Here is a 21,796-nt window from a genome sequence, read left to right on the forward strand (position 1 = left end):
TGATTACATAAATAAAATGTAATTTTCTCTGCAGCACTTCATGGATTTCATAAGCAACACACTGTAGTTGCTCTGTGGATTCTTTTAAAAAGCAGTTAAAAACTCTTCTGCTCAAACAAGCCTTGTGTTGATCTACGTATTTTATATTCTTTACATTATTTGATCTTTTACATTGTGTATAATGTCTGTTGATTGTTGTCATGGTCCTGGGTCTTCTGACCCAGCCCTTTAAGTTTGAGTTCATTAGGTTATCTAAGTTCATTTGGTTATTAGACTCCTTGTGTTTTCTTCCCCTGTATTTAAGTTTCCCCTCACCCTTCGTGTTTCATGCTGCGTGTCTTATGTTATCAAGTTTGCATTATCATGTCTGTCTCATGTTTCCTGTTTTATTTTGAAGGAGTCGTGTGTTCTTTGTTCATTGTATTTAGTTTCACTTCCCTTGTCCCTTCATTAGGCTCATGTCAGTCAGCTGTTCCTCCGTGTGTTCCCACTCCCCCTAATCACCTGCTGTGTATTTAAGTCCTCTGTTTCCAGTGTGTGATTGTCAGGTCGTCTGTTGTCCACGCCATGTTTCCAAGTTCCTTGTCTAGGTGTGTCTTATTGTCTGTTTAGATTCCCCAGTTTAGGTTTGTGTTCATTTTGCTTCAGGTTGCCTTGCCCTTTGTTTGTACCTTTTCTACCAGCCATATTAAACGGCTCGCTTTTTGTTAACATTCAAGTTTTCTTCCTGTTCCTTGGAGTCTGCATGTTGGGTCCTTTTGTCAACCCCTACAGTCTGCCCTCGCCAGACTGTGACAGATTGTATTGTTTATTTTAATATTTGTGTACAGCGCTTTGTGACTGCCTGTCTGTGAAAAGCCTAACCCTAAACCTAACCGTAACCTAATTGTAACCTTGACACTAAAACCACGTTTTGAGCCTGAAAAATGCCTTTAAATGTCTTCAAACCTGCGAGGACCGTTGTGCGTGTCTCCTCACAATGCAGATTTTGGTCCTCACAAAGATAGCTAGACAGGAACACACACACACACACAGATGTCACAGGTGTGACTCTCAGTGTGACCTGATGGTGGCGCTGCTTCAGGATCAGAGCAGGAGGGGGCGGGGCTTCGTCAGCTCTAAGTAAAGTGATCCTGATGATCGGCTGAGCTCATTACAGACGCTCAGAGAGGTCACATGATCACGTCAGGTGACTCAGCTGGTTACAGGTGAGGATACAGACACATCAGAGAGTTTCACCTGTAATCACCTGTTTCTGTGTCGGCCTATCAGGTTTGTGTTACTGTGTATGTATTTAACATACCAGGACTCTTTCTGCATATTTATAAATACTTTTTCTAAAATTTAACATTTTAATACTCTTGTTTCCTGACAGTTTATAATTTAAGACATATTTAACTTCTTTTAGAATGATTATTATTTAGTTATTACTTTAGATTACTGTAATGAGCTGTTCTCTCACTAAATCTGAATATTCAACGTTTGTTTCCTCACAATGAAATGTAATTATTCAGCTCTTTAGAAAACTTTCAGAGCGTGTTTCAGGCGTTTGGATTTTTCAGAAATAATTGTTTTTCTGCAGTTTTCTGTAATTTTATTCTTAGAAACATAACATCAACATAACGAGCTTGTTCTCCTATAGCGAGTCACAGATGTGTGTGTTCATTATATTTATCATTTATAATAATTGTAGAACATTTAGTTTATAATTCACTTTAAATTTGACTCCTTCATCCATATTTTTAGTTAAAATAAAACGTTTTAATGAGATTTTTCCTGATGCTTATTTCATATTTTGGGGATGTTTTCGCAGAAATATGTTCTTTGAATGTATCACTAGTTTTATTTATTTATTTATTATAATTGTGACAGTTTTTATGGTTCTCAGTCATCTGAAGGAGATTTTTTCTGATCTTTTCTAAATATTTTTGTAGAATATTGTGATTTGAGTTGTTTTATCATGAAATCCTGTTTCATAATTAACGTGATTATTTAAAATCACAGTTATGATGCTGTTTCCATCAGACTGTGAGTCTGTGCTGTTTATAGTGCAGTGATTGGCTGAGACAGTCGGGGTTTACTGAGTCACCATTGGCTGCTGCAGGTGCGAGCTCACGTGTTCATGCAGCAGTTGTGATGAAGGTTCAGACGATGATGTTTCTGTGATGGGTTAATGGCAGAGCCGTTTTTAAAGCACTGTTTCACTTTATGCGAGCCTGCAGGGTCTCTGAGTGATCTGATTGGCTCTATGAGGTTGCACTAACTCAGCCTGAACACTAACCAGCAGACCAGACTAATGGAAACAGAGCAGAACTTTAACTGTGGGACAGGCGGGGGTTCATGATGATGCATTCAGGTTTAATCTGATTTTAGAGTGTCAGAATACGCTGTGTGGCTGGCACACCAGGGGGCGCTGCTGCACAGGGAGCGCTGATCATGGGCCCATTTTCTTCTTCTGTTTGTTTGTTTATACTATTCTGTCCAATCACAGCCAAGAAATGCTGCTGGTTAGTTGTTCCTGTGAGCCAATCACAGCCTGTTTGTCCATCATGTCTTTTTCTCTCATAGTCTTACTTTAAAATCTGAACATTTCCATCTTTTTCCTCAAAATTCAGACGCCTCTCTGTCATTTACATGACTTTGGCTCCGTAAGTCAAAGATTTAAACTTTTTCATGTTATTAATGCTCCAACAGCACAAACTCGGTACAGAGGTTCAGTTCAGGTGAAGCTAGCGAACAGCTAGCAGCTACAGTCACTACTATCAACATCCACCTGTCAGTCAAAGAGGCCACGCCCCTAATGATGCAAACTTTAAATTATCCACAGAGACTGAAACATCTGTGTATCCAGCTGTAAACATGTTTAACATGAGGACTGACTCACTGCTGCCTCTGCTGGACACCAGAGGAACTGCACGTGACACACTCAGACGTGTGTGTGTGTGTGTGTGTGTGTGTGTGTGTGTGTGTGTGTGTGTGTGTGTGTGCGCGCGCAGACATCCAGGAGTTTTACGAGCTGACGGTGTGTGAGAACCAGACGACGGACCAACCACACACACCTGTACAGGTACGAATACACACACACACACACACACACACACACACTCACACACCTAAAACAAAACAAACTTATAATCCACATAGAAACACCCGTTGCTGTTACTTAGCAACAGCTGCAGCAGCATTGCCGGGGCAACAGCTGCATAACACCATGGCAACAGGAGCCCAGCCCCCACCACCCCCTCCCCTCACTCTTCCTCTGTGTCTCTCACCCTCGCTCTCTCTCTTCATGTCTTCCTTCTGTCGAGTGACTCAAGGTGCGCACACACACACACACACACACACACCCCAGTCTTCCTCATCTTCATCTCTCGCTCTCTCCTGCACTGCTCGCTCGCCCCCTTCTCTCTCTCTCTCGCTCAGTGCTGTCAGACGGAGGATAGAGGAGCTGAGAGAGCGGGCGAGCGAGGGAGGATAGACAGAAGAACGAGGAGAGAGAGAGAGGGAGAGCGAGCATGAGTGTATGAGTGTGTGTGGAAATGTGTGTGTGTGAGTGTGTGTGTGTGTGTGGATATGGACTGCCTCTGCATTGTCACCACCAAGGTAAGAGCAGACCGCCCGCACGCATCCGCCACAACACACACACACACACACGGTTTATGAGGACACACATACATGTCCTCGTGTGTGTCCTCATGAAGCATCAAAGCCAGTGTTTTGTGTGTGTGTGTTTGTGTGTGTTCAGATTTCATGTTTTCATTCAACACCACTGTCTCTCGCTCTCTCGCTCTTTCTGCCCGTGTGTGTGTGTGTGTGTGTGTGTGTGTGTGTGTGTGTGTGTGTGTGTGTGTGTGTGTGTGTTAGCATAGCCACATTAGCACGTATGTTAGCTGATGCTAGCCGCAGCCAGCTGTGAGCAGGAGGGCCGTGCGCTGGATGCTGAGCACATGTGGAATCGGCGCGTCACATGTCGAGGCTCACATGTGCTTGTTGTCACGGAGACGGTCATGTTTCCCTCCAAACTGAAGCTGGGTTCAGGACGTGGTGGCGGGCTGCAACAGGTCGTGTGTTAAACTGCACTGTCACCCTGACCTGTGGCGCTCGGCGGCGCGCTCGTCACAGGAAACTGAAGGAAAGTACCGAGTGTTAGAGACACTGTTGACGCCACGGGACGGTTCAGGGTGATCACCTGTTGTATCACAGGATGAACCTGAGTGGCATCATTAGCGTGGAAACTTGGTCTCAGAGGTGTGCAGTAACCACACGTGTGGGTACGACTGTGAGGACGAGGTCACGTCTGTGGAGGGTCCTAATAATCTTAGAGGCATCATCCAACCTCCCCAGCAGGAGATCATGTGATCGGTCGTACAGCAATGATTCACCAAGGGTGTGCAGGTGTGACAGATGTGCAGGTGTGACAGATGTGCAGGTGTGACAGATGTGCAGGTGTGACAGACGTGCAGGTGTGACAGATGTGCAGGTGTGACACGTGCAGGTGTGACAGATGTGCAGGCGTGACAGATGTGCAGGCTTGACAGGCGTGCAGGTGTGACAGATGTGCAGGCGTGACAGATGTGCAGGTGTGACAGATGTGCAGGTGTGACATGCGTGACAGACGTGCAGGTGTGACAGGCGTGCAGGTGTGACAGATGTGCAGGTGTGACAGACGTGCAGGTGTGACACGTGCAGGTGTGACACGTGCAGGTGTGACAGATGTGCAGGTGTGACAGGCGTGCAGGTGTGACTGATGGCCCAGGAGCAGTCAGGAGCATTTCAGCTCAAACAGCAGCAGTTGGAGGAGAAAGAGCAGGAATGCAACAAAGCTGTGGGATGTTTTTAAATTTTCTGATCCTGAGCTGCTCCATGGTGGAGAGGACGCTGTCAGGTGGAGGAAGGAAGACCGTTAGTGGACACATATCATAAATATGAAGAGATGTAAATGAGCTGGTGGAAACACAGAGAACACTTGTCTCAGTCTGTGTGGATCAGAGCTGTGATTGGAGGTTCATGTCTGAGACATGTCGTGTTACAGTGCATGTCAGTCATGTCGTTACTCTGTAGTGTACCACAGTGTAATTATCATTTACTTTGTTCATCACAGAAGTGTGAAATGATGTCAGTGACAGAGTGACACAGAGTGACACAGAGTGACACAGAGCTCAGTGAGTTTTATGACTAACAGCTCTTCACACACCAGCTCTGTGATATTTTCATGCATTACAAATGCTGTCCAGACTAACCTGTGGGGAAACTCACCTGTTCTGAACACAGCCGTTCACACTGATACATAAAACACTTGATTTGACTATCTTGTTGGCTCCTGGGATGTGTTACAGAGGCTTTATCCCAGCAACAGGATACCGGCTGTAACAGGAAACACTGGGGCGGTGCTGTGGTGTCGTCCTTACAGACACATCCAGGCCGGTGCTGGTCACTGGGTTCAAGCCTAAAACACTCTGTGAGTGACAGAAAGCGTCGATGTTTGACTGCAGCTCGGAGAGGAAACCATGTCACACATGAACACGTGTTTCTGACCGTGGGCCTGAACAACCAGCAACGTGGACTGGTTTATGATCCTGGTAACACAGATCTGTGAGGGAGTCCGCCCAAACATGCAGCACAAACTGTGTTTCATCAACGTGAGAAGCCAGTGTGAGTAACGTTCGTGTTGTTGGAGCAACAGATGGAGCAAAATGTGCTTAAGGATGGAGGCCTGTAGGAGGCCATGAAGAGGAATGTAGCGTCTGGGCTGATGTTTGCTTTCTCACTCTGTTCTTTGTGTTCGTCCTCTGTAGTAACTCCTGACAGTCGTTGTTGGTTTATAATGTTGGCATCCTATTAAAGAGTATTAATCATTTTAAAGGCACATTCATCCCTCTGTGTTCTCTGATACTTCCTGTTTCCTCTCCTCCATCACTGCTGGAATATTCTCCTATTTCCTGCTCACAGAGATGGATGTGTTGGATCAGAAATAGCTTCGTCTATCTTTAGCTGCATCAGTGCTGCTAATGGACCCACACACACACACTGAGGTCTTGTGTATTCAAACAGACTCTTCTGCTGTGCTCGCTCCTGATTGGGCAGCAGTTTGTTTGAATGGACCAATCCAGTCCAGTGACATCATGTGAGAACTGGCTCAGACCGGACTGATTCCTGCAGCACGTTAAAGAGTTAAATGCTTTGCTGGTTCTTCTACACGTGTATGTTTGCATGAGCTGAACTGGTTCCAGTCTTTGAGACCATAAAGACTCTTTTTCATTAGCACCTACTCTGGAAGTTCGCCATGGTTTTCAGGGTTTTCCATTAGTGGTAGCTCCTGGTACCAGGTACGTTTTTAGTGCCCGCTATGCCGGGGTTCCAAAGTGACCTGAGGTGATCTGGAAATGTGACATCAACAGATTGCATACCACTGCAGGTGGTACTCGATTGTAATGGAAAGAATTGACTGTCATAGTATGTCATGGCTCTAGAGTGCAACCCATTTGGTCGCAAATGAGACCTAATTTCTCAAAGGTGCGACTAAAAAAAATCGACCAGCCGTTTGAGCAAAAAACCCCAAAAAAGAGTCTCTGCAACTCTGAAAGTCTCTGTGTGGTCAACAATAGATACACATTTCGTCGATATCGTGATCTAAACCAATCAGACATAGTCAGGGGCGGGACCTCTCAGGTTCCCATGCACAAGTAAGATGTTCAGATGTTCAGTTTGAAGCCTCCGAGACTTTTTTTAACTCAGATTTTGTTTTTATTTAACATATCTTGAGATGTTTTAAGTTTAAATTTCAGCTCAGTGAAGCAGTTTAAGCACAAGAACTTCATCAGTACCGTATTTTTTGGACTATAAGGCGCACCTAAAATCCTTTAATTTTCTCAAAAGTGCGCCTTATGTATGAGTTCTGGTTGTGTTTACTGAGCTCGAGCTGATTTCATGTAGTACATGGCGCTCAAAAATCTATCACAAATGTTTTAGTACGACTTTGGTAACCTATGAAGCTGCACGGCTGCATAGATTGTCGGAGCATTACGGCTACCGTGGTCTGGAGCCTCGCGGAGTGATACGTACTGTGCTTCAACGCAATATTACTGTATTGTGTGTATAAGGAGCCCAAAATGGCTCCTGATAAGAGACATGCTTATGAAGCGGATTTCAAGTAAAGTCTGACTTATCTATTTGTCTCGCTTAATGCACCTTAAAATCCAAAAAATACGGTAACTTATGTTTTTTGTAGAAATGAGCTCCAAATAAAGAACTTTGTGTTGACAAGACTGATAGGTAATCATTTACAAATCAATATTGTCTGTATGGACGGTCATGTTTAGAAAGTGAACGTGTAAAGTGTTGGGCACCGCGGTTGAAACATTTGGGTGCGCCTAACTGTGGTGCTGGTGCACCTAATAAAAAAAGTTAGGCGCACCAGTGCAACCATGGCAACAAGTTAGTCTAGAGCCCTGGATTGGGTACTACTGGAACATGCTGCTGACACATGACCTCATGATGTCATTGTGACGTGGAAATACAGGCTTTCAGGATGATGGAGGTATTAAACTGAAGATGAACCTTTATTGTGGCGAGCTGAAAACGATGCCCATAACACAGGGAAACACGGTTTAACAAACACATTATCCTCGAGGCTTGAGCGGCTGTTTTTGTCTCCATCTCAGTGGTTTAATGAGGTTCTCTTCTGCCTCTGAAGGACTGACGATGGCTCAGGTCTGTCTGTTTTTAGAAACAGTGATCACTGCAAAGGTTTCATCCTGTCAGGTAGTTTTCACTGGAGACCACACAGCTGCAGAGCTCTGAGCGGCATCAAAATAAAGTGCTTTTCACTGGTTTTACTGGAGCTGGAGCTCACCACTGGTTCTTCTGTTACAGCCTTGATGTAGTCCAGCAGGTGCAGCTGTTGGCTCTACTCTATAACACGACTAAGGGCGTAAGTCCCCTGTTAGCAAACAGTTTCAGTCTGTTTGATTAGAAATGAATCGTATTTACCTACACATACTGTCTGCTTTCTACAGGAAAACAAGTAAATGTAGGGACTGTAAAACAAATGTTTACAGGAAACAGATCATATTTCCCCGTCTTATATCACGAGTACGCTGTAGTTTATTACAGAGCCTTTTCACATCCCTGTGTTTTATATCTGTATCTTATACTCACTATGTTCATGCACATGAAATATGTTATTTTCATTCCCTCCCTTTACAGATTTAAAGCACAGTAACGGTGAAAGGAAAATAAAAAGTTTCCACCGTCATCATGAGGTCACATGTGTCTGCAAATTATGACAGTAGTTTTGTTCTTGTTACAAAGACAGAGACGTCTTTATCTGTGTTCATTTAAGAATAATAGAGCATGTTTCGAGCACATTAACGACTGAATATTAAATGAAGACATAAAAAGTCGAGATCAATCCACCCCATCATACGGGACGGGGAAATGTCAGCACAATTACAACCACATCACAAACTGTCCTCAACATGAAGAAGAAGGCTTTCAGGAGCAAAGTGAAGGAGGAGATGAAAGCAGCACAGCAGGAGGTGAAACGCTGCCTGAGGGAAGCAAAGGACACCTACAGGAGGAAGGTGGAGCAGAAGTTGGAGAGGAACAATATGAGGGAGGTCTGGAATGGTGTGAAAACCATCACAGGCCACAACACCAAGAAAAGCACAGTGGGGGGGACTGTGGAGAAGGCAAACGAACTCAACAACTTCTTCAACAGGTTTGACCAGCCCACAACCCCCCCACCCTCACCCTCACCTTCACTACAGAGCCCTCTCCCCACCCTACCTACCTCGCTTCCCCCCCTCCCTGACACTATGACACCCCCCCCCCCCCCCTCCTCCTTCTCCAACCCCTCTCTAAACAGCACGACAGCCTCCCCCCCTCCCAATCATCTGCCAGTGTCACAGTGGATCAGGTCAGGAGGCAACTGAGGAAGCTTCGCCCCAGAAAGGCAGCAGGCCCAGACAAGGTGTGTCCTAGGATGCTAAAGGCGTGTGCTGCTGAACTTGGAGAGCCGCTACAACGAGTCTTCAACCTCAGTCTGCGACTGGGGAGAGTGCCCGCCCTATGGAAGACATCCTGCATCGTCCCGGTCCCCAAAAGGAACCGGCTCAATGAGCTGAATGACTTCCAACCGGTGGCACTGACGTCACATCTTATGAAGACTCTAGAGCGGCTCTTCCTCAACCTCCTCCGACCACAGGTACAACATGCCCAGGACCCACTACAGTTTGCATACAAGGCGGATGTCGGAGTGGAGGATGCCATCCTGTACCTCCTACACAGAGCCCACTCACACCTGGATGGGGGAAAAGGCACGGTCAGGATCCTGTTTCTTGACTTTTCCAGTGCCTTTAATACCATCCGGCCCTGTATGCTTCAGGAAAAACTGAACAGGATGGAGGTGGACCCCTGCCTGGTGGCTTGGATCTCCGACTACCTCACCGACAGACCACAGTACGTCAGGCTGAAGGACATCACGTCTGACACTGTGGTCAGCAGCACAGGAGCACCACAGGGAACTGTGCTGTCCCCTCTTCTCTTCACCCTGTACACCTCTGACTTCTGCTACAACTCTGAATTATGCCATATTCAGAAGTTTGCAGATGACACGGCCATCATGGGGTGTATCTGGGATGATCAGGAAGAGGAGTACAGAAGTCTGGTGAGGAACTTTGTCGCATGGAGTCACACAAACCACCTGCAACTCAACACCTCAAAGACTAAGAAACTGGTTGTGGACTTGGGAGGTCCAGAGAAGGTCCACTGCCGGTTCAGATAGAGGGGGAGGAGGTGGAGGTGGTCAACAAGTACAAGTACCTCGGGCTGTGGGTGGACAATAAACTGGACTGGTCATGCAACACAGAGCACCTGTATAAAAAAGCCCAAAGCCGACTGTACTTCCTCAGGAGGCTGAGGTCTTTTAACATCTGCAGGAAGCTCCTGAGGATGTTTTACCAGTCGGTGGTTGCTGGAGTACTTTTCTATGCTGTGGTGTGCTGGGGGAGCAGCACAGCAAAGAAGGACTCATCCAGGCTGGAGAAACTGATCAGGAGGGCTAGCTCTGTGGTCGGCATGAAGCTGGACACTCTGGTGACAGTGGCAGAGAAAAGGACACTAAAGAAACTGATGGACATTATGGACAATGCTGGGCATCCTCTGCACACGGCCATTAACAACCAGAAGAGTCTGTTCAGTGACAGGTTGCTTCTCCCCAAGACAAGAACTAACAGACTTAAAAACTCCTTTGTCCCACACGCCATCAGACTGTTTAACTCCTCTCTGGAGGGGAGAGGACGGAGAAACAGGGGGATAAGGGAGGGGGGAACAACTAAGCTGTAGGTGCTTTTCTACACGGTGCAATATTTGCAATATTTGTTTTTTGTTTTGTCTTTTTTCTTATATTTGACTGTGCAATAATCACTGTGCAATATACTCACTCAAATGAGCAATCCTATTTATCCATATTGTATATTCTGTATCTATATATGTGTATATATGGTGTATTTATGCTTATATCCTTACTCTCATTGCCCTTAATGTATCTGTAACATGCAACTTCTTTCGGTGCTTTGCTACTGGAAACTGAATTTCCCGGAGGAACCCACCCGACGGATTAATAAAGTTTCATCTAATCTAATCTAATCTAACTGCTCACGCTGTACTTACACTTCCATTTACCTGTCCAGGAGTTACACCTTCACTTATAAAGTGTCACCCAGGTGTGTCTGTACCATCAGGATCTGCAGCTTTTATTCGTACCCGTCTGGTGATTTTCAGGTGTGAATGTGGTCACATGACGTGCATGCAGTTTGTTTCCTGTTTAGTTGTGAGTAGACGGTCTGAAGGATTCCATCTGGCTTTGAGTCTTTATCTGTGTGTGTGTTGTGGCGCCTCCTGCAGGCCCGTGGGTCACCTGTCACACACAGGTGTGTAAACACAGCAGCTCGTCAGCGCTTTAACCAGACGTTAAATCACCGCCGCTCACATCATCGTGTCAGCTCGCCTGAGGTCAGGGGTCACCACTTCCTGCCTTTAATTAGAGTCCTTTGAGCTTCACACACACTTCACACAGTGAGGATCAGAGATGTTAAACCCACAGACACACAGACAGGTGAGCATGGCGCCGCCGAGGCTGATGGGTAAGAGCAGGTTACAAATGCTGCGCCGCCGCTCCGTGTGTCTATCTCCATCTTTATGAATCGAACATGGCTCCTCCCCCTCTGTTTGGTGATGTCAGCTGCCAGGCAACGGAAGCTCTCAAGGGTCTTCTTGTTACTATGGCAACCGCATCATCTTTGCCTCTCATTCTCTACTTTCCCAACAGCTACCTCGTTTCCTCGCTCTCTGCCGAATGCTTCCCTTCGCTCCTTAAACTCCTCCCTTCCTTCCCTTCCTTCCTTTCCTTCTTCCCTGACCTCCCATGCCAGACTCTGATCTGTGATCTGGAGGAGGTTAGACATGAATAATTAATGTTATTGCTATTTTGTGGATTATAGATATTTGATGTGAGGATGAGTCATTGATGTAACCCCTCATCGATGGTGACATCATGGTAATAAAGAGGTAATAAACACAAATATAATGATCTATGACAGACAACCTGTGTGATCGATGCATTGGTAAACCTGTTTAACAAGATTATGAGGACGGTGTCAGAGCTGCTCAGGGGGTCTGGATGATCCACAGAAACCCACAGAGCTCCGTGTGGAGGCTGATGGAGCCCTGTGGGCTTTCAGGGGTTGTTGAGGAGGTTCCAGAGGGCCTCCAAGTGTTTGCGAGGCGGCCTGAGCAGATAGAAACAGGGTTAGAGGAGGTTTCAGGAGTTCGCCTGGAGTTTGGAGTTCCTCCCTGTTCCTCAGATGGACTGCAGGGAGTCCTGGTGATGTGTCGGAGCTCCCCGAGGAGGTCCAGGAACAGGGACAGTGGAGGTGTCTCAGCTGTGGGGACAGGGTCCTCATGCTAACAGCTAATTCTAACCCCGATATGTTTCACTGCAGAAGTACCGTTACCAAGACGATGAGACTCCACCTGTTGATCCCAGCCCCGGTCACATGACCCAAGGACGCAGCGTTGAGCTGAGCCACACACACCTGGACGGATACACACACCCCGCTGCAATCACAGTACGTGCACACACACACACACACACTCATATGCACACTGAGTTTAGTGTGTTTTAACCATCTACTATCAGTTGTGTCAGTTTTTTTCATTGGTCAGGTTTTTTCTGACAAGCTAAAATAAATTGGTCTGCACAAATAATTCCAGATGTACAAATATGACACAAATGATAACTCATGTAAATGAATATTTAATTCATTGTTTCTGGTTTTGTGTCAGTGTGGATGCAGTTCTTCATCTGACCAACAGGGGGCAGCATCAGCCCGCCTGCAGCTGTGACTGAGCAGGCGTGTGGTGTGTGGTGCTGTGATGTAGCTCGGTACAAGTGTAATAATAGAACACCATCAGCAGCAGAGTGACGGGGTCACAGGGTGTGGAGCTGACTCATCCTGATGTCACACGGTCAGAATCCCTGGAAAGGTCCTTGAGGAGGCTGGAAGGGGTCAGGGTGACTGTGCTCAGAGGTCCTTGTCCAGGTTTTAGGTCCTGGAGGAGCTTGTTAGGGGCAGGTGAGGGTCTCTGTGGGGGCTCTGAGGTGTTTCATGTGTCCTCAGGTCTCTGAACATGTTCCAGTGATGTCTGGGGTTTGATCTGAAGGTTTTAGAGTCCTGGGATCACTGATGAGAGATTCCAGGTGTTTAGGAGGACCGTTGTGTGTCAGAGGACGTGCTGGATGATGCTTAACAGGGTTTAAGCGGTTTTATCAGGTTTTGAGGGTCTGAACTTAAAGGTCCTTGGAAGCTCAAAAAAAGAGTGCAGGGGCTCACCACAGGGAGGCTCCAAAAGGTTGGAGGGCTCTCAAGGAGCTCTGTGGAGAAGTGAGGAGGTCTGTGGGAGGTCCTGTCACATCCTCAGGTCTCTGATCAGAGCTCCGCTGTTGAAACACTTCCAAAGAGCTGTTCCCAGGTCAGATCTGTGCACTGGGGTCGCTGTGATGTCACAGGCAGCAGGTGAGGTCAGCCACAGTCCCCCGTCCCTCATTTACCCCATCATTAATATTCACAGAGAGAGAGAGTGAGGTGGTGGGGGTCAGGCCCACAGCCACAGGGACCTCTCCTTGCTTAATTACTGACACACACACACAGTGTGGGCCGCTCGTGCCCACTCTGAATCTGATGCTCTGCCTCTCTCTCTCTCTCTCTGTCGCTCGTCACCATGGCAACGGCAAGAATGGCAGAAAAGGGAGAGATGAGAAGAAGGGGATGTGGGGGTGGTGTTGCCATGGCAACAGCATTAGCCTGAGTATGTGTGTGTGTTTGCTGAATTACCCCCCCAAATTTCTCTATGCCCCCCTCCTCCTCTTCATCTTCATCTTTTATCTCTCTCTCTCTCTCTCTCGGCGATGGTGACATCACAGAGGGGAGGGGATTCCTTCAGAGAGCGAGGGGCGGTGGTGGTAGAGAGACACAGACACAGAGAGAGAGGGAGAGAGGTGTGCAGTGAAGCATGAGGAGGGTCGAGCGAGGAGAGAGAGAGAGCGGAGGAGTGATGAACAGCCTCTCTCTCTCTTCAGTTTTCCTCGCTCGTCCCTCCGTCTCATTTCTCTCCATCAGGATGCTCGCTCGCTCTCTGTGAGCTGTCGGCCATGTCTCTGCGCTCCGTTAACGGGATCCGACGCCTCGCAGGGTTAGCGGGTTTGTGCTGAGCGCGACCTTCCTCCTCTCTCCTTCTTCTTGGTTAATTATTCATCCGTCTCTACGCCGCCGCTCTTTATGTAACCGCTTGCTGAGGAGAGAGACAGGAAGTGATGTTCGTGTCCGTGTGGTACGCCAAGAAGATGGGACGACGATTCATCAACAACGTACGGAAAGCCAAGAGGCACAGGCAGAGGATGATGGTAGGACACCTTCATTTTATAGCCCTCATTAGCACGCCATTGGCTCCACAGGCCAGGGGGCGGGGCCTCCGGCCAGGCCAATCGTGTGGTAACCGAGGTGAAGTTTGAGTGAGTGTAATGGCCGTCTGTGTGAGGTGGAGGGTAAAATGTGTAGCTGTGGGCAGGTTTCAGGTTCATGGATCCATCCAGATGTCAGACGCAGTGACATCACCACAGCTGGATCCTGTTTAAATGACATGTGTAAGTACCGATGAATATCACGGCGACGGTTCACACCGCTCCAGCTGTCACCACCATCATCATCGGCATCATCAAGCCCCAGAGGCCTGAAGTCCTTACCTCTGCTGACCGGCACTGTGAACGCAACGCGATGCGTTTGAGGGACCGAGTGCATCTGCCTCCAGCTGTGGGAACCGCTGCATGCTGCATGCATGTGTGAACTCCATTTACCATCGTCATCAGATCTGTAGTTAAACGGGGTGTTAAGTGTGTGTGTGTGTGTGTGTGTGTGTGTGTGTGTGTGTGTGTGTGTGTGTGTGTGTAAAGCTTAATGAAGAGGACGTCCCGGTGGTGTTTGCCTGCTGTCCTGGTTTCATCACTATAATGTTTAAATACAGCTCATTGAAGTGTGATCACATGACCACAGGCTGTATGGCATCACAACCTGCTGGTCTGTGTGTGAAGCTCAGGCCTCTAACTCGGTGGATGTTTCTCCTCCTGCTGTTCCCATAGTGACTGCAGATTCTCGTAACTACAAAATTCAATTCATCAATATTTGTATTTTAACCTTTGAGAAACAAAGATCAAGAAACTGAAAAAAAATCCATCAATGCAGAGAGGTCTGTTAACACATAGTGAGTGAGAAAGGTGACTGGAAAGGAAAAACTCAATGCATCATGGGAATCCCCCGGCAGCCTACATCTATTGCAGCATAACTAAGGGAGGATTCAGGGTCACCTGGTCCAGCCCTAACTATATGCTTTAGCAAAAAGGAAAGTTTGAAGCCTAATCTTGAAAGTAGAGATAGTGTCTGTCTCCTGAATCCAAACTGGAAGCTGGTTCCACAGAAGAGGGGCCTGAAAACTGAAGGCTCTCCCTCCCATTCTACTTTTAAATACTCTAGGAACAACAAGTAGGCCTGCAGAGCGAGAGCGAAGTGCTCTAATAGGGTGATATGGTACTACAAGGTCATTAAGATAAGATGGGGCCTGATTATTTAAGACCTTGTATGTGAGGAGCAGGATTTTGAATTCAATTCTGGATTTAACAGGAAGCCAATGAAGGGAAGCCAAAACAGGAGAAATATGCTCTCTCTGATTGTGCATGCAATGCATAATAAGAAACAGAAAGTTAGCGGCCATCCAGGTCTTTATGTCTTTAAGACATTCCTGCAGTTTAACTCATTGGTGTGTGTTATCTGGCTTCATGGACAGATAGAGCTGGGTGTCATCTGCATAGCAGTGTAAATGTATGCTATGTCTTCTAATGATGCTGCCCAAGGGAAGCATGTATAATGTAAACAGAATTGGTCCTAGCACTGAACCCTGTGGAACTCCATAATTAACCTCAGTGAGTGAAGAGGACTCTCCATTTACATCAGGGGTCCCCAATCTCAGTCCACGAGGGCTCACCCTGGGTCAACACACCTGAATCACATGATTGGTTCATTACCAGGCCTCTGGAGAACTTCAAGACAGGTTGAGAAGGTAATTTATCTATTTAAATCAGCTGTGATGGATCAAGGACACATCTAAAACTTGCAGGGACACCTACCCTCGTGGATTGGGATTGGGGACCCCTGATTTACATGCACAAATTGGAGTCTATTAGATAGATATGATACAAACCACTGCAGCGCAGTACCTGTAATACCTACAGCATGTTCTAATCGCTCTAATAGGATATTATGGTCGACAGTATCGAACGCTGCACTGAGGCCTAGCAGGACAAGCACAGAGATGAGTCCACTGTCAGAGGCCATAAGAAGATCATTTGTAACCTTCACTAAAGCTGTTTCTGTGCTGTGCTGAGCTCTGAAACCTGACTGAAACTCTTCAAATAAACCATTCCTCTGCAGATGATCTGTTAGCTGTGTGACAACTACTCTTTCAAGGATGTTTGATATAAAGGAAGGTTGGAGATTGGCCTATAATTAGCTAAGACTGCTGGGTCTAGAGATGCTTTTTGAGTAAAGGTTTAACTACAGCCAGCTTGAAGGCCTGTGGCACATAGCCGATTATTAGAGATAGGTTGATCATATTTAAGATCGAAGCATTAATTAATGGCAGGACTTCTTTGAGCAGTTTTGTAGGAATGGGGTCTAAAAGACACGTTGATGGTTTGGAGGCAAATGGCAAGCAGGTCTGGCCTGGATCTGGTATCAAGCCGGCACTGCTGGCATGGTAAGATGTATGTCACCCAGATATGGGTCAGTCCTGGCATAGATTGTAGTGTTTATGTGATGGCATGCCATATCTGGTTTGATTGTGGTTTGGTGTATGTGGCCCAGGCTCATAGAAAACAGGTCTTCCCTGGATCCGGCATCAAGCTGGCACTTCTGACTGACCGGTGTTATGGCAGAGTGTATGTCAACCACATGTGGGCCAGGTCTGGCAATGATGGCACTATTTATGTTCCTATTTTTTCCTATTTTAGTTAGAAAACCCAAATGCCATGTTGCAGTGCTATACTGCTATGGTAGCCAACGTAGTAATTATTGAAGTTAACTCAGAAAGATCAATTGGAGAAAAAGAGTCTAACTTAACATCAATGGTACTAAGAGTAGCTGTAGATAATATTACATCTGTGGGATGATTTTGAGTAAACTGCATTAAGAAGTTCATGGAGTCATTACTGGTTACCTGGACTGGATCAGCTGGGTCTCTGAACCTGCAGCAGGTTTAATGTCTCTGATGGATCCTGACCTTCAGCGTTCCTCAGCTCAGCTTCATTCATTCAGGAAACGAAGCAGGTCTGAAGGATGTGATGGTGATGAAGATGAAGGGCTCCTCATCTTCAGTGTGTATACCAGATCAGTAACAGCTCAGCTTGTGAGGACTCTGCACAGCTGCTCACTCACAGAGCTGTGATGGATGTGAGAAGATGGTCCTAAACTCTGAGAGCAGCAGAGTCACTGTGAGGCCGAGAGACATAGACTCACAGTAAGAGAGAGAGAGCGCTGTCAGGGGTAACGAGGAAGAGATTTAGTTGATTCACACAGATTAAACCTCTCTGTCAGTCTACCTCTCTCACCCTCTCTCTGTTTATAGTTTGTGGTGTGTTTTCTGGTGTGTGGTGTGGTGTGGCATTGAGGGTTTGTTGGAGGTTCTGGAGGGAGTGCTCTCAGCTCTGAAGTTCAGCCTGGTGGTGGTTCTGGTGTGAGCTGCCAGGTGAAGGAGGTTTTATAAAAGTCCAAAAACTCCAGTCCAGCTTTCTGATCACTCTCAGAGTTTTTAAGTGTGCCAGTGACATTTTATTACTGCACTTTTCTCAGATTACAGGCTTAAACAGGACTCCAGGATCTCCTGTATGGAGACGCTGAGAGCTTGAAATGATCGCTGGTTTGGGTTGTTTGTGCTCCTTAGAAAGCAGAGAGGGTTCGGGCTTTCTCCTCTCTGTTGTGGTCCCACAAATGTCAGCTCAGTTTTATTTAATAGCCCAGAATCACAAATCAAAGAGATGCCACACGAGATGGAACAATTCAGCATCATATACGTGGTTATTACTGAGCTCCGGGAGCCCCTCCTCCTAAACTCAGGTCTGGTTTGAACGTTCTGGTCTCAGACTCTCAGCGTATGCAGATGATGCTGTTGTAACTAAACCAAGTGATGAAACGTTTCTGAAACACAGTATGAAACATTTGGAGAAACCTCCTCGGCCAGAATAAACTGGGTCAGGTTTATGGTGAGGCTGTGATGGTGGGGAGAGGACTGCAGAGGACTGTGTTACTGTGGACTCACCTGGAAACAAGGATGGTGCTTTATTAGGGAGTCATGTTTTGGAAACGGTAGAAGCCAGACTGAAACAGAAATGGATCTTACCTGAGCTGTCATTCATGAATAATCTTGCTGCATCTGTGCTGTGGCATCGTCTGTCTCCCGTGGACCCTCCTGTCGACCTTTATTTGCCAAACTTCAGTCAGTAATCGTAGACTTTTTTGGACCTTCTTCACTGGGTCCCACAGAGTCTTCTGTTTTTACCCAAGAAACAGGATGGAGGTGAAGGACTTATTCACCTGGCCAGCAGAGGGCTCTGCTCTCTGTACAGAGATGGTGAGTGGCCCTGAGGACTGAGTGTGGAGGCCCGTCACAGGGATGGTTCAGACTGGCTGTGGGGGGTCTGGGCCAGGCTGAAGGACTCAGTGCTGAAGGAGTGTTTCTAATGACTTTTCATCTAAGACTTTTACTAAGAGCTGGTCACATGTGTGACTCTCACGTCTGGGTTTCTAAGAACTCGTTATGTTTGGGACTCGTTTTAATGTGAAAATTCTCATGTGGTAAAGTGTGTGGACCAACCGTGGACCAATCGTGGACCAACCGTGGACCAACCGTGGACCGACCGTGGACCAACCGTGGACCAACCGTAGACCAACCGTGGAACAATCGTGGACCAATCGTAGACCAACCGTGGAACAACCGTGGACCAACCGTGGACCAATCGTAGACCAACCGTGGAACAACCGTGGACCAATCGTGGACCAATCGTAGACCAACCGTGGAACAACCGTGGACCAACCGTGGACCAATCGTAGACCAACCGTGGACCAATCGTGGACCAATCGTGGACCAACCGTGGACCAACCGTGGACCATGCTCCTGCTCTGTCTGCTGCACTCTGTGTCTTCCTGCCTCTCTCGCCCTCTCTCTCTCCTGCTGTCAATCTGCCTCTCTCGCCCTCTCCCTCTCTCTCTCTCCTGCTGTCAATCTGCCTATCTCTCTCTCTCTCTCTCCTGCTGTCAGCCTGCCTCTCTCGCCCTCTCTCTCTCTCCTGCTGTCAGCCTGCCTCTCTCGCCCTCTCTATCTCTCTCTCTCCTGCTGTCAGCCTGCCTCTCTCGCCCTCTCTCTCTCTCTCTCTCTCCTGCTGTCAGCCTGCCTCTCTCGCCCTCTCTCTCTCTCCTGCTGTCAGCCTGCCTCTCTCGCCCTCTCTCTCTCTCTCTCTCCTGCTGTCAGCCTGCCTCTCTCGCCCTCTCTCTCTCTCCTGCTGTCAGCCTGCCTCTCTCGCCCTCTCTCTCTCTCTCTCTCTCCTGCTGTCAGCCTGCCTCTCTCGCCCTCTCTCTCTCTCTCTCTCCTGCTGTCAGCCTGCCTCTCTCTCTCTCTCTCTCTCTCTCTCTCCTGCTGTCAGCCTGCCTCTCTCGCCCTCTCTCTCTCTCGCCCTCTCCCTCTCTCTCTCTCCTGCTGTCAGCCTGCCTCTCTCTCTCTCTCTCTCTCTCTCTCCTGCTGTCAGCCTGCCTCTCTCGCCCTCTCTCTCTCTCGCCCTCTCCCTCTCTCTCTCTCCTGCTGTCAGCCTGCCTATCTCGCCCTCTCCCTCTCTCTCTCTCCTGCTGTCAGCCTGCCTATCTCGCCCTCTCCCTCTCTCTCTCTCCTGCTGTCAGCCTGCCTCTCTCGCCCTCTCTCTCTCTCCTGCTGTCAGCCTGCCTCTCTCGCCCTCTCTCTCTCTCCTGCTGTCAGCCTGCCTCTCTCGCCCTCTCTCTCTCTCCTGCTGTCAGCCTGCCTCTCTCGCCCTCTCTCCCTCTCTCTCTCTCCTGCTGTCAGCCTGCCTCTCTCGCCCTCTCCCTCTCTCTCTCTCCTGCTGTCAGCCTGCCTCTCTCTCTCTCTCTCTCTCTCCTGCTGTCAGCCTGCCTCTCTCGCCCTCTCTCTCTCTCCTGCTGTCAGCCTGCCTCTCTCGCCCTCTCTCTCTCTCCTGCTGTCAGCCTGCCTCTCTCGCCCTCTCTCTCTCTCCTGCTGTCAGCCTGCCTCTCTCGCCCTCCCTTTCTCTCTCTCCTGCTGTCAGCCTGCCTCTCTCGCCCTCTCTCTCTCTCTCTCTCTCCTGCTGTCAGCCTGCCTCTCTCGCCCTCTCTCTCTCTCTCTCTCTCCTGCTGTCAGCCTGCCTCTCTCGCCCTCTCCCTCTCTCTCTCTCCTGCTGTCAGCCTGCCTCTCTCGCCCTCTCTCTCTCTCCTGCTGTCAGCCTGCCTCTCTCGCCCTCCCTCTCTCTCTCTCCTGCTGTCAGCCTGCCTCTCTCTCTCTCTCTCTCTCTCCTGCTGTCAGCCTGCCTCTCTCGCCCTCTCTCTCTCTCCTGCTGTCAGCCTGCCTCTCTCGCCCTCTCTCTCTCTCCTGCTGTCAGCCTGCCTCTCTCGCCCTCTCTCTCTCTCCTGCTGTCAGCCTGCCTCTCTCGCCCTCTCTCTCTCTCCTGCTGTCAGCCTGCCTCTCTCGCCCTCTCTCTCTCTCCTGCTGTCAGCCTGCCTCTCTCGCCCTCTCCCTCTGTTATATAAGTGTATTGGAGCTGCAGCGTCTCCAGAGATGAGCTGAATGAAGTGAACTGTGTGTTTTAGTGTTGATGCTCGAGCCTTCAGGGACTGAAGCAGAGTTCACTGTGTTACTGACACACACACACACACACACACACTCACACACACACTCACACACACACACACACACACTCACACACACACAGGTTTACCCTCATCGTGGGCATCCTGCTGTATCTGGCCCGTTGGTCGTCGCCTGTTTCTGCCTGATTTTAAATCTTTGATGCTTGATAACTTCTCATGTGAGCGTCACACAGACACGGCTGATGAATGCATGAACTATTAACAGATTCATATCGCACAGCGAGCGCCTCTAAAACAACAGACAGAGGCACTCTTTAACAGAGCCTGCTAACTAAATTACATCACTGTGTTTCCACGGAAACGACCCACAGCTCAGGATAATGTGATTTCCACACTGAGCTGTGATAAGAACACAATATTCTTTATTAATCATATAAACTGCAGTCATGAATGTGTGAACTCACACCTGTAAGCTGCTGAAACGCTCACCTGTGCCAGGCCCGTGATGTCCCATGTTACCATGGTGACTGTGGAGGTTACAGGTGTGTGTTTGTACATAGTGGGGGTGTCCAAATTCATGGACTGCATCCTCCTGAGGACGTGTTTATAGAGCGATTAAGTCACAGCGACGCGACGAAGGCTCTCCAAATTCGTAGACTCCTCCGAATGCAGCCGACAAATGCGTCCTCCTTTTCCCCGAATTTGAAGGATGGGTCAGGTGTGTCCTTCGTGGCCCACCATATCCCAGAATTCATAGCTCGGCCCAGCCAAACTCCAGTTTCCAACAATGGCGGCCGCTGCTAAGTTTTAATATTACTCTTGTTACTCTTTCTGGGTCACAAAATAAACTTTTAACATATTTTCAGGCGAGAAAGTAGCTGTGTAAACATCAAATATCTGCTCGGTTTATCAAGATGGCGCTGGAGTGACGGCAGCCTTTCCAAGTAGCTCTGCAACACCGCACCTTTTTGTTAACTTTAACTTTTTAGACTAGGCTTTTTAAACTTTTTTTCACCTTCCTCTACTTATACCTCTTAGATATAGCGATACAAGATGGATAATGCACTTTTTAAAACTTCTGGAACCAGTTCCTTCATCTATTCGAGAGCGGAGCTGCTGGCACTAAAAACAAAGGGACAGACCGGCATGCGACACAACATCCCAGCCGAGCTAAAGAGGAGCTACAGAGGCTGCAAAGCTGGAGCGAGGAGAGCGGATCACCGGAGGCGATTCAAACCATCAATCCCGACAGTGATCATGGGCAACGTGAACTCGTTACAGAATAAGATTGACGAACTGTGCGCTCT

General features: G+C 47.9%; 1 protein-coding gene across 1 annotated transcript in view; it reads left to right on the forward strand.

The window, feature by feature from the left end:
- LOC146634276 (disks large homolog 4-like) overlaps window positions 1-21,796 on the forward strand; it is a 49,146-nt gene that overhangs the window by 6,869 nt on the left and 20,481 nt on the right. The window contains exons 3-4 of the mRNA XM_085375600.1: window positions 2,997-3,067; window positions 12,003-12,128. Of these exons, the coding sequence (XP_085231726.1) occupies window positions 2,997-3,067; window positions 12,003-12,128 (197 nt within the window). The remainder of the gene's footprint in view (window positions 1-2,996; window positions 3,068-12,002; window positions 12,129-21,796) is intronic.

Source organism: Diplotaxodon limnothrissa, linkage group LG3, assembly GCF_057381915.1.
Source record: "Diplotaxodon limnothrissa isolate DT_005_m linkage group LG3, D_limnothrissa_male_GT1.1, whole genome shotgun sequence".
Taxonomy (NCBI): Eukaryota; Metazoa; Chordata; class Actinopteri; order Cichliformes; family Cichlidae; genus Diplotaxodon; species Diplotaxodon limnothrissa.